At 40.6% G+C, this 22,606-nt stretch overlaps 1 protein-coding gene across 4 annotated transcripts in view; it reads right to left on the bottom strand.

The window, feature by feature from the left end:
* The window catches only part of GAD2 (glutamate decarboxylase 2), a 53,328-nt gene that overhangs the window by 5,621 nt on the left and 25,101 nt on the right, over positions 1-22,606 (bottom strand). For all 4 annotated transcript variants that reach the window (XM_037890868.2, XM_043541356.1, XM_043541357.1 and 1 more), the window contains 7 exons: positions 19,016-19,095; positions 14,464-14,518; positions 12,566-12,682; positions 11,010-11,074; positions 5,646-5,724; positions 2,893-3,042; positions 228-335 (listed from right to left, as the gene is read on the bottom strand). In XM_037890868.2, coding sequence (XP_037746796.1) covers positions 228-335; positions 2,893-3,042; positions 5,646-5,724; positions 11,010-11,074; positions 12,566-12,682; positions 14,464-14,518; positions 19,016-19,095 — 654 coding nt within the window. The remainder of the gene's footprint in view (positions 1-227; positions 336-2,892; positions 3,043-5,645; positions 5,725-11,009; positions 11,075-12,565; positions 12,683-14,463; positions 14,519-19,015; positions 19,096-22,606) is intronic.

Raw genomic sequence — 22,606 nt, 5'->3', positions numbered from 1 at the left:
AATCACCAGTAAAAGTCAGCTGTTGACTTTCATCTGGGTGATGCAAGCTACAATACTCCACACTGCTGCCTCAATTCAGTTGACCCACAATGATGGGAATCATTAGCAGTTTCCTTTGTAAGGAGCATGTTTTTGGGTCCTCCAAAATCAGATTGTCCTATCAGTAGCAACACAACTCCTGACTAAATGTACCAAATTTTAAAGCTACAGTAAGTCAGAATACATACCTTTCCATCAAACACCATTTCATAGCCTTCTCTGTTCTTTATTTTATTATATAGATATTCTGCAAGTTCCAAGCACTTGTCAATTTGTGCTTCAAATCCTGTAGTTCCCTTCATAAAAAAAGAACACAATATTTTGTACCTCTCTGTATTCTGAATTGCTATTGTTTCAGGAATACGTGGCACTTGCTAAAGCAAAGATGCAGTTTACTTTTCTAAAGTCTATCTTGGAGGTGCTGTACACCTTCCTGTTTGCTATGAATAGTTCACCCAGCTCTAGCTGTAACCATCTGACCTGTATGAAATAGGTTGGTGATAAGTACAGGGAGATTTTGGCAAACCAGTAAAGTGCCTGAAACCATTATTGCTTATTGCTAAAAGCAGCCATGTCAGCAGGCCGTAAAGTGGTCATGCAGCAGCCTTAGCTTAACCCAGGCAGGAGGGGAGGGGGTTTTGGGTGCCACAGAAAGGGCAGCTTGACCCCGCATCCTTCCTGATAAGAATTGTGTTGAAATTGCTGATACATGCATTTTAGGGGCCTCAAGGCATGCAAGCTCTGAAAAAACCACACCTGGTTAATTGATGACCAAAAGGAAACCTCTTGTTTGACCTTTGAAACTGCTTCCTTAACAAATTTTCTTTAAGTGATGTCATTGTATTACTAATGTATAAATAAGGGGAAAAAGTTTGAGGTAGGGGGATGCGTCTTGTGTTCCTCACCTGTTGCCGCTGTGCCACTCGAGAGCCACACTCAGCTTTGGTAATTATCGAGGGTTGGGGTGTTTTACTAACCTGTTGTGGACGTATGTAAGTGCTTGAGACTAAGTAAAGTTTAGCTTTAAGTGAAAGCACTCTTGTGTTGTCCTGTTTGTGCCAGCCATCTATCGGTCTCCCCTGATTTATTTCCTGACACCACCTTGCAGAGAGTAAAAGTTACCAAGAGCTTTGGGTTGAAAGAACCCCGGGTAACAAGTCCAGGTCCTAATGGGCCATGGAAGATATGTATCACTGATGGGAACACTTGTTGGCAGCCTCTGCAGTGAGGCCATGCATTGGAAAGCTGTGATGCATGAACTCTACAGGTGTTCCTTCTTGGTCAGGGTTGAGTCACACTGTGAGTAAGCGGGGAAGTTTGCACTGGTCTATGGAGAGAGGATTTTAGCTTGCAGGGGAGGCAATCTGGCACCTATTCCTAACAAAAATCCTGTAGAAAATTAAATGATAAAACGAGCTTTTAAAGAGCAGCTTGATGCCTGGTGAAAAACAAGCATTCTAATTAGAAACAGCTCTGTCTCTTCCGCATGGCCATTTTTTTCTCTCCTCATTGCTACTTGATAAAGGACATTAGTATGAAATTGGAATCCTTGTTTTTAAGAGCTTCAGTTTCTCCTGCTGCTTCCTTTCCAGCTCAAGTCCGTTCGTGCCATTATAATTATTTCTGCAGCCACCACCTGTGGTACCACTAATAAAGCATTATTATGGCTTCACGTCAGGAGAACAAGCTGCAGGAACAGACAAACTGTTTAAGAAACACTGATCCTATGTTAATGTAAATATTCCAAGTTAAATAGAGGTAGGAAATGGGGAGAAAAAATAGTCAAAGAAATATGGAAATGATCTGGCCTTTAAGAAAAAATGTTTATAAGCAAAAGTCCACTCATCCCTGCTAAATCCTATTTGTGCTGCTCTGGCACTGCAAAGCAGACCTAAAGCCAGTTTAAGTGGTCTTTTGGGTAGAGCCATCCTACAGTGGTGCAGAGCCAGCATAGTGCCAATCATGGGGGTGTGGCCAAAGAAGAATGGGTGTGGCCAAAGTTCCCTTGCACTCCGAAGGCCCCCGCTATTACAGCAGCTCCTGGGAGGCTATTTCAACTGGGACAACTTGAAAACAGCCTTGAGGCTTCTTGAAGTTTCTCCTTGTGACCGGGCAAGTGCGTAGTGGCCTGAGGATCAGGGAGACACAAAGATGGCTTACATCCAATTTTGCAGACTCCTGGTGACAGTCGCAAAGAGCTGTCCCAGAATGTGTTTTCAGAATTTGAATAAAGCATCTAAAGGTCTTTAAGTCCTTTTTTTTGATAGAAACGATGCAGTCAAATGCAATGAACAAGCCTGAAATAGTTGGGCATGATCATTTGAATTTATACACAAAAGTATTTATTTAGCAATATTACACAAAAAAGATGCATGAGTCAAAAAGAGCCAGTACTTTCAGATTTTAATTAGTTTACCCATAATAATAATATGACTGTGGTATAATCACAGTATATAATGGAACCAGGTGTGTTAGTCACTAATTTGTCACATTTAGTTTTAGAATTTCATTAAAATAAAAAAACTGTGTTTCCAAAAACTTTCTGGACTGATTACACTTATACTTAAACATAATATTTATGCTGTCAGATTGTTAGTTAGATGCAGCAATCGGTGCACAATGACATGGAGTCTGAATTTCAAAGTCATGTGTGATGCTTTGTAGCTAAATCAGTTAAAGGTAAAGAAAGCGGAAATGTATTATTATTATTATTATTATTATTTAATTTCCATCCTTGTTCTTTCTTCCATCTCATGTGAAAAGGTAAGGTTAGACATTTTCTAAAACTGTGATTATATAAAGCAGAGCTATTCACTATTTTTATGCAAACAAATACATCATATACTTGCTTACCTTTGCTCTCCACATCAGCCATAGCTTGAAGACATCAACATGACGCCCGCATTGCAACGCCTTGTCTCCAGTGTCATATGACAGGTCATAGTGTTTATCTTGTTGAAAGAGGTAGGAAGCATGCATTTGATTGCAGCTCTGCATCAAGCCCTTAAAGAAACAGAGACACAGTTAAGGAAAATTGGCATTTGCATGGTTTTACTGCTTTGCTTTGTTTCTATTATGTAACCTTTCCAAATTACTTTTCAAAGCATTCCTCTGGATAAAGCAAGCTGACCCAGCAGCTCTGTGGCTCTTCTAAATAATGTCATGACACTCTTTGCTGAATTGGTTTTGTTTCTAAACTACTATTCCCCATTTTTATTCTTTCAGGGTGCAGTTCATTCCAATGCTGAAGGTACATGCAAGGGCCTCCATGCCACCTACACTACAAACCAGGTGCTTACGGGGGTCTTAAATAGTAAGAAAGGCTTTGGGCAGATGGGGGTGAATATGCCTTTAAGCACACTGCTAGTGCTGTTTCTGAAGGTAAGTGGTCATATTTTGACTCCCTTCTAGCCTGCAAAATGTAGTTTTGGGAGGCAGTCTTGCAATGTGCACAGAATTTGGCTGCGGACCCCCAGTAGGCTATCTCTGAGCTAAAAAGCATGGAGCTAATAATTTTTATCTCAGTTTTCCTTTTTATTTGTATGCATTACATATAGAGAGTGCCAAATCCTGGCTCTATTGAAGTCTTCATGTGTGTTTTGTGCACGCCATAGGCCTCTTTCCCCAAACTGTATTTTGCAGTCCACGCGGGGTCTTTGTCGTCAAGATTTACCTATATATGAAACTCATAAAAATGAGAGGGGAAAAAGGAGAGAAAAACAATTGGCTGTACGCTTTTTGTGAGACACCTGTTTTCACTCTGACATTGGCTTCAATGAGGCCAGGGCTTGTCTCACAGAATTGAACCACAGGGCAAATAAAACCTAGCTCCTCTCTTTCTGTTTAAGTGCACATTGTGTACAATCTGCTGTGCACCTGTTAGCAGAGCAGTAACCAGCTTTTCAATAGCTGGTCTAATAAGTGGTGGTTGTATAGCAGCTGTCCCAATAACTGGCTGCTATGTGAAGATTACAAGCTTGAAGGATAATTCTTCCAGTTGTAGCTGTCCCAATACTAAATAAAAGGTGTAGATTTTATCACATGTGAAATTGGGCTTCATTTTCTCATTCCATGCTGCACAAAGTGGGCTTATATATCAGTGTTGGGTTGTAATGTCTAGCCAATTGGTTGACCACAAACATCTGAAAGGGCAATAACTCATGGACACTGTGCACTGTATTGCTAGGCCAGCTGATATGTGTAAGTGGGGCAGATTCTGTCTTCAGTCACACATGGACACAGCATTGAAAGCTGCAGTGGTGCATGGCTTCAACTAAGTGCACAACTTAGTTCAGTGTATTTCACATACAAAGTCGCCAAAACTCTCTAAAGATACCCAGAAGTCACCTACTACAGGACAGGCCCAACAAAGAAAATCACAGAACGCCACTAGCCGTCACCTTCAGCCCCCAACTAAAACCTCTCCAACGCATCATCAAGGATCTACAACCTATCCCGAAGTTCGACCCATCGCTCTCACAGATCTTGGGAGACAGGCCAGTCCTTGCTTACAGACAGCCCCCCAACCTGAAGCACATACTCATCAGCAACCACACACCACACAACAGAACCACTAACACAGGAACCTATCCTTGCAACAAAGCCCGTTGCCAACTGTGTCCACATATCTATTCAGGGGACACCATCATAGGGCCTAATCACATCAGCCACACTATCAGAGGCTCGTTAACCTGCACATCTACCAATGTGATATATGCCATCATGTGCCAGCAATGCCCCTCTGCCATGTACATTGGTCAAACTGGACAGTCTCTGCGTAAAAGAATAAATGGACACAAATCAGATGTCAAGAATTATAACATTCAAAAACCAGTCGGAGAACACTTCAATCTCTTTGGTCACTCGATTACAGACCTAAAAGTGGCAATTCTTCAACAAAAAAACTTCAGAAAGAGACTCCAACAAGAGACTGCTGAATTGGAATTAATTTGCAAACTGGATACAATTTACTTAGGCTTGAATAAAGGCTGGGAGTGGATGGGTCATTACACAAAGTAAAACTATTTCCCCATATTTATTCCCCCCTCCCTCACCCTCCACTGTTCCTCAGACGTTCTTGTCAACTGCTGGAAATGCCCCACCTTGATTATCACTACAAAAGGTCCCCCCCCCCCGCCCCCAGCTCTACTGCTGGTAATAGCTCACCTTAAGTGATCACTCTCATTACAGTGTGTATGGTAACACCCATTGTTTCATGTTTTCTATGTATATAAATCTCCCCACTGTATTTTCCACTGAATGCATCCGATGAAGTGAGCTGTAGCTCACGAAAGCTTATGCTCAAATAAATTTGTTAGTCTCTAAGGTGCCACTAGTACTCCTTTTCTTTTTGTGAATACAGACTAACACGGCTGCTACTCTGAAACCTAAAGATATATAGTCATTCATTTCTCCTGGACAGCCGTTTTAAATCCTTTCTGTGTTTGTAGACTGAACAAGTGCCTAGAGGTTTGCGTCTCAGTTTCATTTGTAATCTTCATCACATTAACATACATTAGCTATGACACAGTTATAAAGAAGGCATCCAGCACATTCCGGAGGGAAATGGCAGAAATGACTAGAGGTGCAAATGGATGAAGACATACCTCTTCCCTAACGAGAAGGGCAGAACACTGCAATGGGACACCCATCATCTTGTGGGGGTTCCAAGTCACAGAATTGGCCCTACAACAACAAACAACATTAAACTGAGACGTTATACCACAGGTCTGAAATCATTAAAACATTCAATAATAAACAAAATTAATAAGGCTCATATGGGCCTCAAAGATGCAAGGCTGAAAATACACACAGCGGTTTTCAGAAGAGTGATTATTAATGTTCATACAGGACCCCAGAGGCAGTGCTAGCCCATTGGGGGGCCCTAATCAGGAATATTTTGGGGCCCTCCCCACATACAACACATAATAAAAAGTGAATAGGGGGCCTTCTTGAGCTGCTCGGGGCCCTAACCAGTTTTTTTAGTCTGTGTATGCCTAGCACTTGCTCTGCAGGACCCAATTGTAGAATCTTTAATTACACTGTGGGGCTCTGATGTAAATTTACTCAGGCAGACTACTCATCAAAGGAAGGGTTTTTGCAGAGTTAGCCCTAAAAGGTTCTGGACTATGGCTCTGGAGAGTTAACACAGAGCCGTGGTGCTATACATTAGATTTTGTGAGCACCAGAATTTTTGTGATTCATCCACGCTTTAAAGGCAAAGAGTGAATGTGTCAAAAACACATACATGATTTAGGACCAGTCTGCAAAGGTGTTTAGGCAGCTAAGATGCAGATAGGTGCTTAGTGGGATTTTCAAAAGCGCCTAAACAGGTTTGGTGTCTAATTCCCACCGATTCCCATTAACTCCCATTGATCCCATCAACTTGCTGATGCACGTCTGAAAATTCCATTGGGGGCTGATCTGCATCTTTACACATCTTTGAAAATCTGAAAATTTTACCGGAATGGTCAGATCCTCAGCTGGTGTAAGTTCTCTCTGCTCTATTGGCTTCAAGTGAGCTATGACAATTTGCACAATTTGAGGATCTGGCCCAAAATGATCATGGTAATGAATATGGTATTATCTCAAAATGCTCTTTCATGCTCTCGGCCACTTATCTTGGTTACCAAGATGCCAGAAGCTGCCTTAGAAAGTTAGTCAGAGAGCATGCTAAAATACTTATTGGCATGCATTGACTCAAGCAGGAAAAAAAACCACCAAGTCCTATGCCTGTTGGATTGATATAATATGCTCCTCAAGATGCTGTGGCATAGGAAGAGAGATGCATTGGCACAGCAAAAACTATGCTGCTAACTAATCACATCACTGAAAATGGCTTGGAAAGGGTGATAGGAGCTGGTAGTGCGGATTCAAAAATGTTTTGGGGAGTTTATTTCCCTTTATTTGGGGTTTTGTGTTTTTTTTTGTTTTTTTTTTATAAATTACTTAAAGATAAGATTTTCTTTTTTTTGAAAGGCTAACAAGTCTTCAGAGATTTTTTTAAAAAGAAGCCCTTTTTTAAAGCACAGCAAATAGTAGCCTGGCATGGCTTGCAGAAGGTTTTAAATTAAAGCAACCCAAGATACTGTATCCAAAAGATCACATCTTGTTATACACATGAGAACATTTGGAAAAGTACTTTTTAGACTATAGCGAAGACGAAGAAGAAAGTATAGGGATCCCAAGTTTCAAAAATGGCTAAATAAAACCAAAAACCTGTTTAACATACATAAGGGTTGATTTGTGCCTCCTATCTTCAGAACTGGGCAAGTTTGAGAATTGGGTCAACAGGAGGCTAGAAACACAGTTCCAAAAGTGGATACAAGCCTAGTAAACACTAGAATGAACGACTAGCCTGGGGTCCAAGATTGCTCTCTGGATATGATTGCCTGAGTCATAATGTACATACATTTTTTAAGGGTATGCATAATAATCTGTCTGCCAAATGGGCTAAATGAGTTTAGATCTATGTTCATTTCTTGTTGTACAGTTCTTTGTATTGTGCTATAATCTGCTTCCTAGTTTTGCCACACAGAGAGAGAGAGAGTGTGTGTGTGGGGCGGGTGTGTGTGTGTGTGGTCTAGGACAGGAAGAGGATGCCTTGCGCTCCTCTTATTCCACTCTGCAGGAGCTTTATATGCGCCACAGTCTGGACCAGAATTTGGCTCTTATTCAGCTCAGCCTTAAACAGGTGTCAGTTTTTGAAGACAAAGATCACTAACTGCAGGTACATTTTTGCACCCACAGTTAGCTGTGACCACTATTCAGGTCACTTTGATCTGTACATCCTGGATTGCATCTGCAAATCTGAATCTGGATCCCCCAGGGTTTAAAGGAAAGGGAGTTGCTGGCAGGGCACTCTCTGTCATTGGCCTTTGACTGGAAGTCCTCCTGCTCTGCCAGGTACAAAAGAGACTGAATCTGCTGACTGAAGGGCAGGCTGCAAAACCCATCTGTTTGCATAGGTGTAGAGGGAGCACAAAGCGGGTGGGTGAACACTGAAGTATTGAGGTTGTGGGATGGGTGGAGAGGCGAACAGTTGTTCATTGTTTTATTTTTGTGTTATGCTTGACTTGTTATTTACTGACTGCAGGATTTATACTTTGGAGGTCTGTTGAAGATGCCTCCTGCATAGGATTGTGCTCTTTCTTGCTGTGGGAGGGGGCTGTTTAACTGTATAGATCTGAATAAGTCAGTAAATTGGGGGTGAAAATATCTAGAGTACCAAAACTGTACCTGCAAGAATGGAGGTGAGTGTTTTGAGAATCTGGCCTGGGAGGTAGTTTTCTTTCTCTGTTTGGAAACCAGTCGATATTAAGGTTTGTGATGTGCTTTGGGATCCCAATGGAGGAAAGGTGCCCTGCATATTAGTACGTGAGCATTGTCATTTTCTCTCAGATTCCCCACTCCCCCAAAAAATAGATTCCAAGGCCAGAAGAGACCATTGTGATCAATGCAACTATGTGCAGTTGCAAAATGCTGTAGCCAGTGGAATACTTCTGTGCTGCCTTTCCTGCTATTTAAATGGAATTATGCAGCCCCTAAAGCAAAGGCTGTAGGGAATACTCTTTCACAGGCAGCATCTGGCTACTTGGCCCAGCTCTTTGAGCATTTGGCTGCTTTTAATCAACTCAGAGCCACTCACCTGTTTAGGGTACTGGAGTTAATGATTCTAAACTCGCATTCAAGCCTATTAATCTCGTCTCTTGTTACAGCTACTAACTTTTATCTGTCTTTACAGAGAACCCTAAACACGTTCTTTAAGATGCCTGTAGATAATGGAGGTGGCTTGGGTTTTTTATAGTAACAGGGTTGTTTACCAGCAACAATGCCCAAATATCAATTTTCTGCCTAAATCATTGCATTGACCTTCAGGTCATCCTTTTTTCTAAAATTCATCACAGTTGTGCACAAAGTATTTTATCTAATTACATTTGCTTTGTCACAGAGGGTGCTGATGTCAACTATTGACATATGCTTAAATAAAATGACGGCTTACAGTCACATTTAAAGAAGAATGTTACATAGTCAAAAATGAGACACATTATTTTCTTTTGGAAATTTCCTAACGGACCATCCTGGAGTTTTGCTTGAGCAAGAATTGGCTTTATTTGATGTGTTGTGATTATTAGAAATTGGAGGCTGAAATGGATGCAGGTGCTCACACTCACTTTGTAACATCCAAATGTGAACACCTTAGTAGGATAGCTAAATCCCACACGTTGGTATCAGACTGGAATTTTTCCCATTTAATGTAACTAAGCACCAATATTAGCATCCACGTGTGCACAAAATGTACATGCCCTGTTGAAATCTGGGTAGTTACCCCTGCTCGCCTCCCCCATCATTCACCATGTGAAGAAGGAAGAGGAAATGGCAAGATTCGCATGTAATTCACTGCCCCATGCCAGGAGATGACCCTTATCAGAACACTAGATCTAAACCCCTTGAATGTTGGGGAAGTTCCAATTGAGTTGCAGGTCTGAATTCATGATTTAGGCATCTCTTTATCAGAGATTGAACCAGAATTTCTAATGCAAACACATCTGAATTTGGAAGAAGTTCAGATTTGGCTCCTAGCCTGGATCCATTTTTTGTGATTCAGGTTCTTCGTTAATGCTATATCCTGATAAGCAGCAGGAGCAGGTATTTCAACATCGTGGATGTTTTGAAGTATATCCTGCTTATGCATAGTGTGCATGTATTCAGTGATAAGACAGTTTTCTTTAACAAAAACGTGTCTAGCTTTTTAAAGTCCTTTTTGAGTTCTAAAGGCTTTTAAGTGATCAGTTGGAGAGGACGTCACTGGCTGCTTTCTGAATTCAAGATAAAAACAATTTTTAGAAGTGTTATATGCTCGTGTATTTGAGAGAAGGGGATTGGGCCCTCATAGAGAGACATGAATAGAGAGTCTGCAGGAGAAGAATGGAAGGAAAATATCGTAGAGCCAGTAAGAGGATCATGGGAATTGAGTGAAACCAAAGGCATGAAGACAGAGAAGAAGGAAGTTGGGAGTAGTGCAATTTAACTGGCAGGGAGTTGTGGTTTTGCTAGAAGTTGGAAAGAAGTAGGATGGGAATAATATCCTAATCTTAACCAACAGAAGCTTTAAAAAAGTTTCTAGACAAAGTACTTGCTCAGAAGTTCATTCAAGCTTATTCTTTATTGCTACTGAACTAGTTCATCATTTCTCTGTATATTATAGATGCATTCCTCAAGGGTGGAATTCAAAACCTTGTATACTTAAACATCAGCATTTTCAAGATGCAGCACAAGGATTTACTTCCATGAGGCATATTCAAACAGTGTAGAAATCTGAGCTGTTGCACATATGAGCTGAGTTTTGCAACTACAGAAATGTGGAGAATAGAAGAAGCTATGAATTTGGATGCGTAAATTAAATATTCCTAGCAAGAGTAGGCATTACAACTCTTCTGATGATAAAATTCTAGCTAGAACCCATTGCAATACAATCCAGCGTACTAGGACATTGCATAAAAATGTAGAGTTATATTGTCATGGCATTGTGACATGCTGATATTTCATAGGGATTTGAGGATTTATAAATGATCTCAGACAATCTGGTAACCCCATTGCAAGGTCTCCAAGGTTCAGTTCTTTTGGAAATGCAGTTGCTGGTTCTTTTTGGACTGGTTCATACAGAGAATCACACAATGACCATTCTGGAGCTCAGAATCAGTTTCAAAGGGGTGAATCACAAATAGGAGCTATACATTATCTGAACAAGAAAACAAAGTCACATCACAAGTTTTTAATCACACATCTTATTGAATAAAGGAACTTGGCAATGTTATTTCATTTGAGAGAGGACAGCTTAAAAGATTGCTTCATGCTATATATTGGATATTAAATTATAATAATGAACAGGACTGGTTGATTTTTATTTATAGACATTTCTGTGGTAATCACAAGTGTACTGGAGCATTTAACTCGTTAATAAATCATACCTTTCAACACCATTTAATTTCCATTTATGTTTCCTAGACATCAGCAGCCCGCCACCCCATGCTGCCTGAAAGACAAGATACATAATCTTAAAAACAGATAGTTTTGTATTTTTCTGGTGTTTGCATCAATGTGTTCGATCAATTTTATGTCTGATCCTTTGCTTTCTGAACCCATATATCTCTAAACACTTAAGATGGAGCTACAGTTTAGGGCCCGGATAATAAACTATACTAATGGTTTTCATCTCTCTCTCCTGTGGTTTCTTTCAGGAGGCTGTGACTGGAGTTGCATAGGCCAAGGCCTATGTGTCAACCTTTATCACTGTCCAGCCCACCTAATTCCTCCTTCAGCATGGCCATATATGACAGCAGTATGCTAGGCCAGCCCCAATCTGTGCTGGGGAGACAAGAGGTGACTAGAGACACACAGAAGGGTAAGTTGGCCTTTTCCCTTTTTGTGACAGTGGTGTTGATAGAGTGGGATGGCAGCCCAGCTGGAGAGATGGGTTTTGCATCTGAGTTCAAACCACTAATGTTTCCTCCAACCTCCTCCCCCCCACCCTCTTTTTTCCTGCAGAGCTCTTGGATCGGAGAGATCATCTTCCAGCATGGGCAGGAGAATGAGGCACAGTGAGGACCTCAATAAGTAAGCTAATGTTAGCAAAGCAATTTGGCAAGATAGTCTAGCAGATGCCTTAGGGACCTCAGAGTTTTAGTAGTCTGGGGCAGTTACAGCATTAACTGACTGCAAGTTTAGAAAGAACTAACTGCCTTTTCCTTGATTGTTTATTTTTAGGGCGGGCTGGCTGGAAAACAACAATTCTGTTTCATGAAAAATTTCAAGATTTTTATTCATTCCAAAGCAAAACAAAAATGAGATCTTTAGACATTTTTGCAAAGAACCCGCAAGAGGCTCCCCACCCCAGAATAGCTGAAATAGACAGAGTAGGGACTTGCAGCCATGTCTCTCCCATCCTGGGTGAGTACACTAACCAGCGGGCTATCCTGGGGGGAGGTTTCTCAATTTCTTTCCATACCCCTCCCCCAAATTCCATTTTGGATTTGAGAAAGCCTCCAGACAATATTTTCATGGATACCAGTGCGTTTCTGTGAAACATTTTGGCTACAACCCTATGAAATTTTTGGACAGAAAAAAAATGTCAAAGATTTTTCAACCAGCTTGATTTATTTTACATCTGCCACAGAAGATGGGTCTGTATGAGGTATGTTATTTTCTCCTAATTATGATGTCTAGAGATACAGAGGCTGAGGCCAGGATTTTCAAACTAGGATTCCTAAAGTGAGTCATTTAAATGCATGTTTAGACAGCTAAAAGTGGCCTGATTTTCAAGGTGCAGAGCACCCACAGCTCTCAGCGACCTCACCAGGAGTTCCAGGTGCCCAGATCAAAGGAGGGGAGAATTAGGCCCTAGCTCATCAGCTTTCATTAGAGGACCTAGTATGTTATCATCTGTGGAAAATGACACTGTATATGGATGGATGAATTCATGTTGGCACACTTTATAATCCAGTCCCTAGAGCAATACAATACTTACATCCACGTGCATCCAGATTTTGTATTTCTTGCAGATGTCTGCAATAGCTAGGAGTGGATCAAATGCACCATACACTGTAGTTCCTGCAGTGGCACTAACTAGGAAAGGAACAAATCCCTACAAAAAGAAGAGAAATATTCATCAGCAAGAGAATATTATATGTCAAACAGAGAACCCCCCTGAATCTGCAGTAGCTCTATTTTCTTCCAATAGTCAGGCCATAGTGTAAGGAAAACTTTAATTGCAGCAGCCACGGTGTTAATCCTGAATGAATACACAAGTGTCTCCCAGGTGACAAACCTGCTTTGTGTGGCCAGGCAAAGGAAGGTGCCATTTGGAAATCAAGAGCTACCTCATGATACTTTTGCACTTTTTTTTTTTTTTTTTTGCTTTTCTCATTTTAGATGTTCTTGATGCCCAAATAAATTTGTTAGTCTCTAAGGTGCCACAAGTACTCCTTGGTTTTTTTGCTGGTACAGACTAACACGACTACCACTCTGAAAATTGATATTACAGTTTCTGCCTTTAGGTGGCAGCAAACTTCCAAGGCCAACACTGTGCCATTTATGTAAAGATACTTTAGCTGTAAAAGCTTCAGAATGAACATTTCCACATCTATCGGTGTGTTTGAAGTAAAACATGGAAACTCTGTTATGACATGTAGGACAAACAAAACCATCTTTATGCATCGTTGAACAAGAAATCTTTTGGGCAAATTTGAAGTAGCCTATATTATGCTTTATATTAATGTTGCATTCAGCACATGCTAGATTCTGTGCAACATGTAGCTTCCTACCCCATTCCCTACCCCAAGTGTCTATGCTGTAAGGTCCTAATCCTGCAAAGGTTTATGCTTACTCTCTACTTTTAGCACATGAGCAGTTCCTCTGAAACCATTGGAATGACTCAAAATGTGTAAAGTTAAGCAAGTGCCTAAGACTTTGCAAGATTGGGGTCTAAAATACATATATGAAAAAATTACATAAAAAATACAGGTTTCTTAACATGTAATGAGCAACTGATATTTCTTAAAAGGCGTGAACTTCCCCCCTGCAAAATAGGATATATGCTTAGTAGGTTTTTGGATGAATGTTTTGTTTTTTGGTTTAGTTTCCCCTACCCCATGTAGGGTGACCAGACAGCAAGTGTGAAAAATCGGGACGGAGGTAAGGGGTAATCGGAGCCTATATAAGAAAAAGACTCAAAAATCAGGACTGTCCCTATAAAATCGGGACATCTGGTCACCCTAATCCCATGGTTTATTTTAGGCAAAGCAAGTTTTACAAAGACCAGTTTTTCTTGTGAATTATGAACTCTGTGTTTTTAAATTATTATTGTACAGCAACTGTTGCCATAGCCACCACATTAAAATAAGATATATATTATAGTATCATATTTAAGCTTTTAAAAGGGCCTTTTAAAAGGGCACACATATAAACTGTGCCTTGGAGAATATATTTAGTTCTTTTGAATGAACTCTTCTTGATTTTGTGACTTCGATAAGATTATTTTCAGTTTATTAAAAAAAACCTTCAATCCCAAAACATCTTTTCATTTAGAGCTAACATTCAGCTACTGATTGTATTGCAGACTGAGGAGGTCTAAATCAGGAGAAGATTACACTATATAGCATAGAAGGAAGACAAATGCCTTGCAAAGACCATGAAACATCTTTAAACACATCTTTTATTCAGCATCTCTAACCTTCCTCATTATATTGTTGTGTTTCAAATAATCATGGTATAATTCCATGCTGTTCTGCAAGGGAACATAACACAGATTAGCTCAAATCTCCTCTTAAAACACACCAATCAAATTGACCAAAATGCCACTTGTTTCCTATGCATGGAAGTGGGAAACCCTGCACCATTTCTGAGGGCACCTGGTAATAGACTTACTTTTTGTTTGGCTTCAATAATTCTTCTTTCAAGGTCTGATGGGATCATTTTCCCTCTGCAGAAAGGATAATGTCATATTAAGGTTCCAGTTTTGAAATCAGCCCCTTTCTATCAGTTTTCCACTTAAATAATCCCAGATAGGGAAGAAATTGACGCCTCTGCACCATTTAAGCTCTCAAAGTAGGCACTTAAATGGTGCCTAGTCCCTGACCTGGCCTTCAGCACAACGCTGAAATTCACTTTAGTTAGTCAGCTGGCACCAGTGTGGTAACAGTAGTAGGGAAAAGTCACCTTCATGCAGAAAGCCCAGTGTTCAGGACCATGCTGAAGCCCCACTTAGTGTATATTAAAAGGCAAATCCTGCCTCATGGAGCTTCAGGTTCCAGTGTGCCTCTGTAGCCCCATTGAGAAGATCCTGGATGTCCTGCAGGGGATTCCCAACTCTGTGGCTGCCATTGGTTGCTGTGTGTGGCAACCAACCGGGCCCCCTGCCCAAGCGATGGAGTCTGCGACTCCACCTTCCAAGGGCTTTGAGGATCATATCCAGGGGGCTATGCACTTGCACAGAGAATCCTTGAATCAACTGCATGGCCCCAAGCCATGAGATCAGCTGATTGCTCCAAAATTAAACTGTTGGGGAGGGAGAGGGAAGTCTTCTGCCTGCTCAGAGCAGCTGGGTCCCTTTCCATTACTTCTGCACACCCACAGGAGAACACAAACTTTTATTTGCAATGCAGAACAAAACAAAGCAGGCCAAATTCATCCTCCATGTAACTCCAGTGGAGCAACACTAGGGATGAATTTGCCTCAGAGCGACTGATCCATAGATTGATCTGGTTACCTTCCTACTAGCTTTGAGAAGGGCATGAAAAGAAGCAGCTGGTCTGGGCTAAAAGAAAGTACATCTTCAAATCCTTCAAATTTAGTGTACATGGTATTTGCAGTAGATTTAGTATGAGCCATTCACCTGAGATTCAGGCTCAGTGGTATAAACCTCTCAGGCCAATTTGGAAAGTCTTTTAAATTCATTAGGCTCATGATGAAAACATTATTCATGTTTACGTATTGAGATCTGGGGTTTTGGTTGTTTTAGCTGAGGGTCAGACTATCCATGGAGACAAAAAATCCATAAAATCGTCAGCATTATGCTAGTCCTTTTAAAAATTTTTGGTAAGTTCTTCATTAACTTTGATTAATCACTGGGCACTTATAAGATGAGGCCCACTTCAAGGACCTTTTCAGTCTTTAGTAGAAGTGGTAAAAACAATTTCATTGAAAGAAATGGATTTGTCAAAAATAAATATTTTCATGGAAAAAAATGTAATGAAATGCTTCTGTTTTTTGTCTAAAAATAAAAATTAACTCTTGGTTTCTAACCAAAACCCAGAATATTTTACCAAAAATAATGTTAGAAAACCAACACTTTGCTGGGTTTTGGTTTCATTTACATCAGAAACATTCAGGGGAATAAAAAAATGAAACAAAAAGAAAAGGAGTACTAGTGGCTCAAATAAATTGGTTAGTCTCTAAGGTGCCACTAGTACTCCTTTTCTTTTTGCGAATACAGGCTAACACGGCTGCTCCTCTGAAAAAAATGAAAATGTCTTAATTTTCAGCAAAAAAAGTTTGGTATTTTTTGATCACTTTTTTGATCACTTAATTATGCAGAACACCCAACAAAGTTAAGAGTTTGACCCAGAAAGAGGCTTTTGGTAGAGATGGGCTTGGGCAGCTTTGCTTTGGCAAAAGATCATGATATTTTGCTTTGCAAATGAAAAAAGCTGAACTTGACCCTAGTTTTGTTTTGGGATACCAGGCCAGTACAGAATATTGTACCCCAGGGGTTCTCACACTTCATTGAACCACGACCCCCTTCTGACAACAAAAATTATGACATGACCCCTGGAGACAGGACCGAAGCCTGAGCCTGCCTGATCCCTGCGAGCCCAGATGGGGCGGGAGGGGGTGAGGGGCAAAGCCAAAGCCCCATTGCCCCAGGGGAGGAAGGCAAAGCTGAAGCCCAAGGGCTTCAGCCCCAGACAGAGGGCCTGTAATCTCAGCCCTATTGCTCAAGGGCTTTGGCTTTGGCCCCTGGCCCAGCAGGTCTAAGACATCCCTGGCGACCCCATTAAAATGGGGTCGCGACCCACTTTGGGGTCCCAACCCACAGTTTGAGAACCGCTGTTCTACCCATTCCAAAATTCCCCTGCTTATTTGTTATGGCGTCAGACAAAAATAATATTTTCCTCTTCCTCTTAAAACTGCTATTAGGACCATAAGGGGAATAAAATAAAAAGAAACTAAAACCCAGACTTGGAATTTCTGCTCTGAATACAGTATAATACCAGCTGTTTACCAGCCTTCAGCATTGCCAAAATACACGGTGAGGTACACAGTTACGGAGACCTCAGTACTGTCAAAATTCATAAAAGCTAGTGATTAGTTAGCCCCCAGGAGACCCAAACACACACAGGACTGTACAATAAAATCATCTGCAAGCATTGTCAAAATTCACATAGGAACAGGCAGTAAATCACCCACCGATACAGCCAAAATATATGGTGGAGCATGCAAAAAAGTCCCCCCCCTCCCAGAGGCAAAATACAGCAGGAGCCCAGCAAGACAATCTATAGCATTGCCAACCTACATATAAGAGCATGGAGTAAACCAGATGCTCCCATTACCAATCCACACAAATGGGCAGTAGGAGCATGTGGAAGACCAGCCCCCAGCATTAGCAAAAATGCATTTTTGCTTCATTTGGGTGGGCTGCCTGCCTGCATGATCTTATAGATTAAAAAGCAGGGTCAACCAGCTCCAATACAACAAGAATACAGGCAAATTCGACTGGGTGTTGCTCAGGATGGGGTCTGGTGGGCGTAGGCTAGATTAGCATCCAAAAGCTCAGATGGACCTGCAGCCCATACAATCCAAACCCTTCCTTCATAAGAGGCACAAGATCATCCCAAAACTCCTGCCTCGTGTATTTTGGGAGAAGGCCTGGTGGCCTGCTATGTTCCTTTGGCATCTTCCGGGAATGGATGAGAAACATCCAGTAACTCTGCCATTTTCTTTAGGAAGACCAGTTTAAAGTATTGTTCTCACTAAAGAAAAATAAATAATTACATTGAATCTGCATAGAATTCATACAAGATGGGCCAGATTCTGAACCCAGTTACTTGAATCTGGTCTATAGTGTCTAGAAAAAGCAAAGGTGTCATTATGAAGTGCTGGTGCATCAGGTGTTTTTTGCTCATTGTTCACACAGTCTTTAATTCTTCTGCAAAGAGTTCTCAACTTTGAGACTAGGGAGATGAGATTACGAATCAATAGTCTGCGATTACTATTCTAAATTGCTTAAATGGTTTTCTTTTGATGAGAAGATCAGAACATTTTGATTTAGTCAGGCCTTCCATTTAATCTGGAGCCGTAACTATTCAGTAGATTATAACAATCATATTCAGTAGCTCCTAATGAAAGGCAATTTTTATTGAGAAACTCTCTGTAGGACTGGTGAGAAATTTTCCATCAAAGTTTTTTTTTCCACAACCAGAAAATGCAAGTTCCACAAGAACAGAAATTTCCGTGATAAAATTTTGATTTTTGCCAGAATTTCAGTTGTCTGTCAGGAAATTTGGTTTGTTCAGCTGAATCAAAATGTTATGTATGGGCCCATTTGATATTATTCTGGGTCCACCTAAGGTGGTGTATTGTCTCATAGGAACTGAAGTTTGAGAGCCTTATGTCCTCATTCTCCTCCTTGGGCTGGGCGCCCTGGCAGGGTTACAGCTCCCATGATACACCACAGTTGTCTCTTATGGCTTTACTGCCATGGTGCTTTATGAGAAATGTGGTCCAGCCAGGAAACCTAACTCATAAATGAAAATGGGGGCACGAGAGCCACCGAATTATAACTCCTGTGAGTTACTGATGGATATACGGTAGTTCCATGTTGAACTGAGTTGAAATAAGACATTTCAGCTCAATTGGACAAACTGAAATAAAATATTTTTATTTGAGGATATAGAAATATTTAATTTTGAGCAAACCAAAGTATTTCTCTATTTCTGAATCAGAATTTTAGGGGATTTTCCATTCCATAAAAAACAAATATTAAAATGTTTCCTGTGGAATGAAAATTCTAGTTTTCAATCAGCTCTAGCTATCAGTTGTTGGTGAAGCTGTGATCAAAGGGCCAGTAGAAGTATAAGGGGCCTACCATAATCAAACATTGGCCCTGCCCCCTGACCTGCCAGGCCCTGCCCACCTGTCACCCTAAGACCCGCCCCCCTGAGGTATTACTTCCGAGAGCAAGACAGACACATGGCTGGCTCCAGTCATGATTGATGATTGATTTGATTGATGGTAGTCCACTTACACTACTGCCAGTTCCTCAGTTGGTATAAATTAGTTTAAATCTACTGAAGTTAGCGCTATGCTGATTTACACGAGCTGATGATCTGGCCGTACATGCTTTCTCTGTATTCAGCCGTTGCTTGTCCCCTCTCTTAGTGTGGCATTGTAAGGAGGTATATATGGAATCTGTACTTACCTTTCGTCACATCTAATCAGAATCACACTATCTGTGCCAATCCCCAAGGCTGCAGCTCCCTTCTTCACAGAAAAGTGACTCTGAAAAAGCATATTTGTTGTTTTGTATTATTTCTAATTATTTTTATCCAATTCAATGCAAAAAAACCCGTGCACGCTTGGAGTGTCCTTGAAAAACTAACCATAGGAGCAATCCTTTTATTCATGTAGTTTTTCAGAAACTCATCTCTGTAACTTGAAATTTCACATCAGTACTCCCTCACCATTTGGAGCAAAATTAATAATTCTAAACGGATTTTACTCAAAATATTAAGAACAATACTGTAGCTGATTTCAGAGCCAAATTCTGCCCTGGATGCCAACTCACAACTTGCACTGACTTCAATGAGAGTTGCCTCTGTGCATTCCTCACTGAATTTGACTTACTGTATTTAGTCCCTTGGCTAAATGGAAGGTCAGTTCATTTAATATGTGGCATCCCAAGTAAAGTGCTTCTGTTATGTGACCACTGGCCAGATAATATCATAAGCCCAAAGAAAGACCTATAACCGAGGATAGGCAAATATATGGTGCCTGATTCTGATTTCATGACAGTGTAAATTAGTTGTAACTGCACTAGAGTAAATTGAGTTACAGAAGTGTAAGATCAAAATCAGGAATGTTATTCTCACTGCATAGGATAAAAGTGGAAGTTATATGTTTGGAAAATAGTTCAATCTAATTTCCCTCATGAGTCAGCACTTGACTCCTGAATAAATGCTTGTTTGTAATTTGGGATTACAGTTTAAGGAATTCAATCACATTTAATATAATCATTATATCAAACTGTACAGCTGAGAAACTGGTTTTGATTAACCTAAAACTGATTAATGAATCTGTCTAAAGTCTTACAGTTTTAACTACAGATCATTAAACTTTTCAAAAAAGAGTAAATACAACTTTCCTAGGGGAAATCCTCCATTGAATTCATGATTAGACGAATTAGTTATGAATCTGTTTGCCACTTGGTGTACATTAACACTTGAATATTGATGGCAGTTATGTGCATATATAACATCATGTAATCATAAGTCTCTAACACTGACTAATCAAGCAGAAGGAACATATTTGTATAGTGTACAGCAGCATTAGTGTAGGGCAAAGCATAGAAACAAGATACACTAGACTTCATCATGAAGTCACAGATGTTAGAGAAGGAAAAGACACTAGAGCGTGCAGTCCATCCCCCACCCCCCCGACCCTCACAGGATTGCGTGTGTCCAGGGACAGACTCCAAAAGAGCATTAATCACTAGCACTGCACAAAGCAATTGCTTGACGTCAGTTGTACTGCATACAATAGAGTGCCATACAGAAGGATTTGAGTACATTGGGAAAACAGGGAGGTGGTGAGAAAATTGTTTACTATGACACCCCAGGCAAAGCACTTAAGCACACATACATGCTTAAGTGTTTTGCCAAACTGAGGACGAAATTGACTTAATTTAGAGGAGACAGCGGTAGGAAGGGACCCAGAGGTAATAGTTAGTAATGTCATGAAAGCAGGACTGCAGTGCCTGACTGCAGCAAGAAGTGGGGTGTTAGAATATAAGTCAGGGGAGAAATAACTCTGCCACTATGTAAAATGATCTAATGTCATTTCGCTAATTACAGCAGGAGCAGAAGTGACTATATGTAAGGTTGCACAATGGTTTCCATTTTAAACTCTTGTTTTTCAGTCACTAAGAACTTTACCATTTCAGCTGAAGTTTTTTGTGCTTAGTTTCTGACCAAAGGTAATTTAAAAAAAAAGAAAAAGAAAAAATTGAGCACAAGTGTTGTGACCTTTTTGAGAACACATTAAAAAAATTCTTGAGACTATTAACATATTCAGTAACAAACAGCTTGAAATCTGCTCTCATTTAGGAGAAATGCCTTTTCTGGAGAAAAGAAGTTTTGATTTGTCCAAGTTATGAATCTTTGAAGATTACCTGTTGGGCATGTGCAATATATGTAGCAGGGCTTTTATCTTGATAAGCTTGTGATGTGGAAATTGGGGAGTCACCCTCTGCATGTATGTGGGACTAACAGGTGGGTAAAGAAAAAAATAATGAAAACGTGTGCTCAGGGCATAAAATTTTCCATTTTGAAAAATAAATTGTTTTCTGAATTTTAGGGCTGAACTGTGCATTCTCAACATTCTCTTAACATAGCTATTTATGGAATAATGTATGCATATGTTATATTAAGTGATCTAGTAAACTAATGAAAAAGTGCTGATTTTATTAAATAATTGATTTTTGAAACCCTTAATTTTTTTTCTTAAAGTTACATGAATAATTATATGAGTAGTGTCTTATCAGAGTCACATAATTGGCAGGATTACAACAGGGATTTTCTCTTATAGGATAAATAATTTGTTTTCCTTCACTTATCAGACTCCTGAAATCAACAGGCTTTTATTAATTAGTTTGTTCTCTCTCCTCTGTCAAATGTAAGAAATTGACTCATTGGATTATACAATTGGGTAGAAAGAAGGCTTTCCTTTTCTGAAGACAATTCTAAGCAGAACAGAGATGTGTTTATTGCAAATATTTGTAAAGGATTTTATGAAAAAGATGCTGATAATACTGTGATAGAGACTAACCCACTAGGCACTGCACTCGAAATGCAATCCTGCAGACCGTCATAGTTAGTCATAACAAAATCACTTTTGAACCAACAAGTACTGAAGTTACAGATGGAGTATGAAAGCAGTTCTCTAGGATGCCTTGTGTCCTGGCGCCTCAACACATCAATGCCACTCTTTGGTCAGACACGGCATTGCACAGATTCTGCTCAGACAGGCAGGGCAATCAGCCTGCCCTTCTTGTCTCAATCTTTATAGTCCTATTCCGGGGGCAGGGATGTTAATTTCTGTCCCACTGGAGTGTACAGACATCCCCTATGTTTGGTAGGGATTATCTGGTTCTTGTCCTCCAGGAACCTGGAACCCCCTTTGGCTCTTATATCTCTGTTAAGAGGTAGGTAGGGGGACCCAGGCCCACCCACTCCTCTTGGTTCCAGCTCAGGGCTCTTAACCCAGGCAGGCAGGATCAGTTCTCATCAATTCTCCTGCAGTACCCTGAGCTCCTTCCTACCTCCCTCGGTTCTGTAGGCTTCTGCAGCCTGTGGCTCAAGTCATCCCTTCTTTGGGTTGTTGTCACTCTGGGGCCGCATCTCACTAGCTTGCTGGCAGAACCTCCTTTCTCTGGACTGCTGGCTCCTCTGGCAGCTGCCCCACTCCTCTGCTTCTCAGCTCTTTTATTCTCCCAGCTGTGGTGAGACTGCCACACAGAACTAGCTGGCAGTTCCTGCATTAATTCCTCGGTTGCCAGTCCACCTGGGGTCTATACAGCCCATGGCAGGCCTATATTCCTAATGATGTAATAATATTTCTTGGTTAAACTGATCGCTGAAACTTCCCCTGTGGTATGTGACTGCAATATACCAGCACTGTACACTGGTCAGCTATGCCAAAATCATGCATTAAGTTTTCCAGTCCTGCAATCTGTGCTCTAGGTCCCCAGTTCAGTAAATCATCCCTATTCAGCAAACCACTAATCATGTTCTTA

The sequence above is a fragment of the Chelonia mydas genome, chromosome 2, assembly GCF_015237465.2.
Source record: "Chelonia mydas isolate rCheMyd1 chromosome 2, rCheMyd1.pri.v2, whole genome shotgun sequence".
NCBI classification, from domain to species: Eukaryota; Metazoa; Chordata; order Testudines; family Cheloniidae; genus Chelonia; species Chelonia mydas.
Note: the sequence above shows the minus strand (reverse complement) of the source record. Positions and strands in the feature narration are given on the sequence as shown.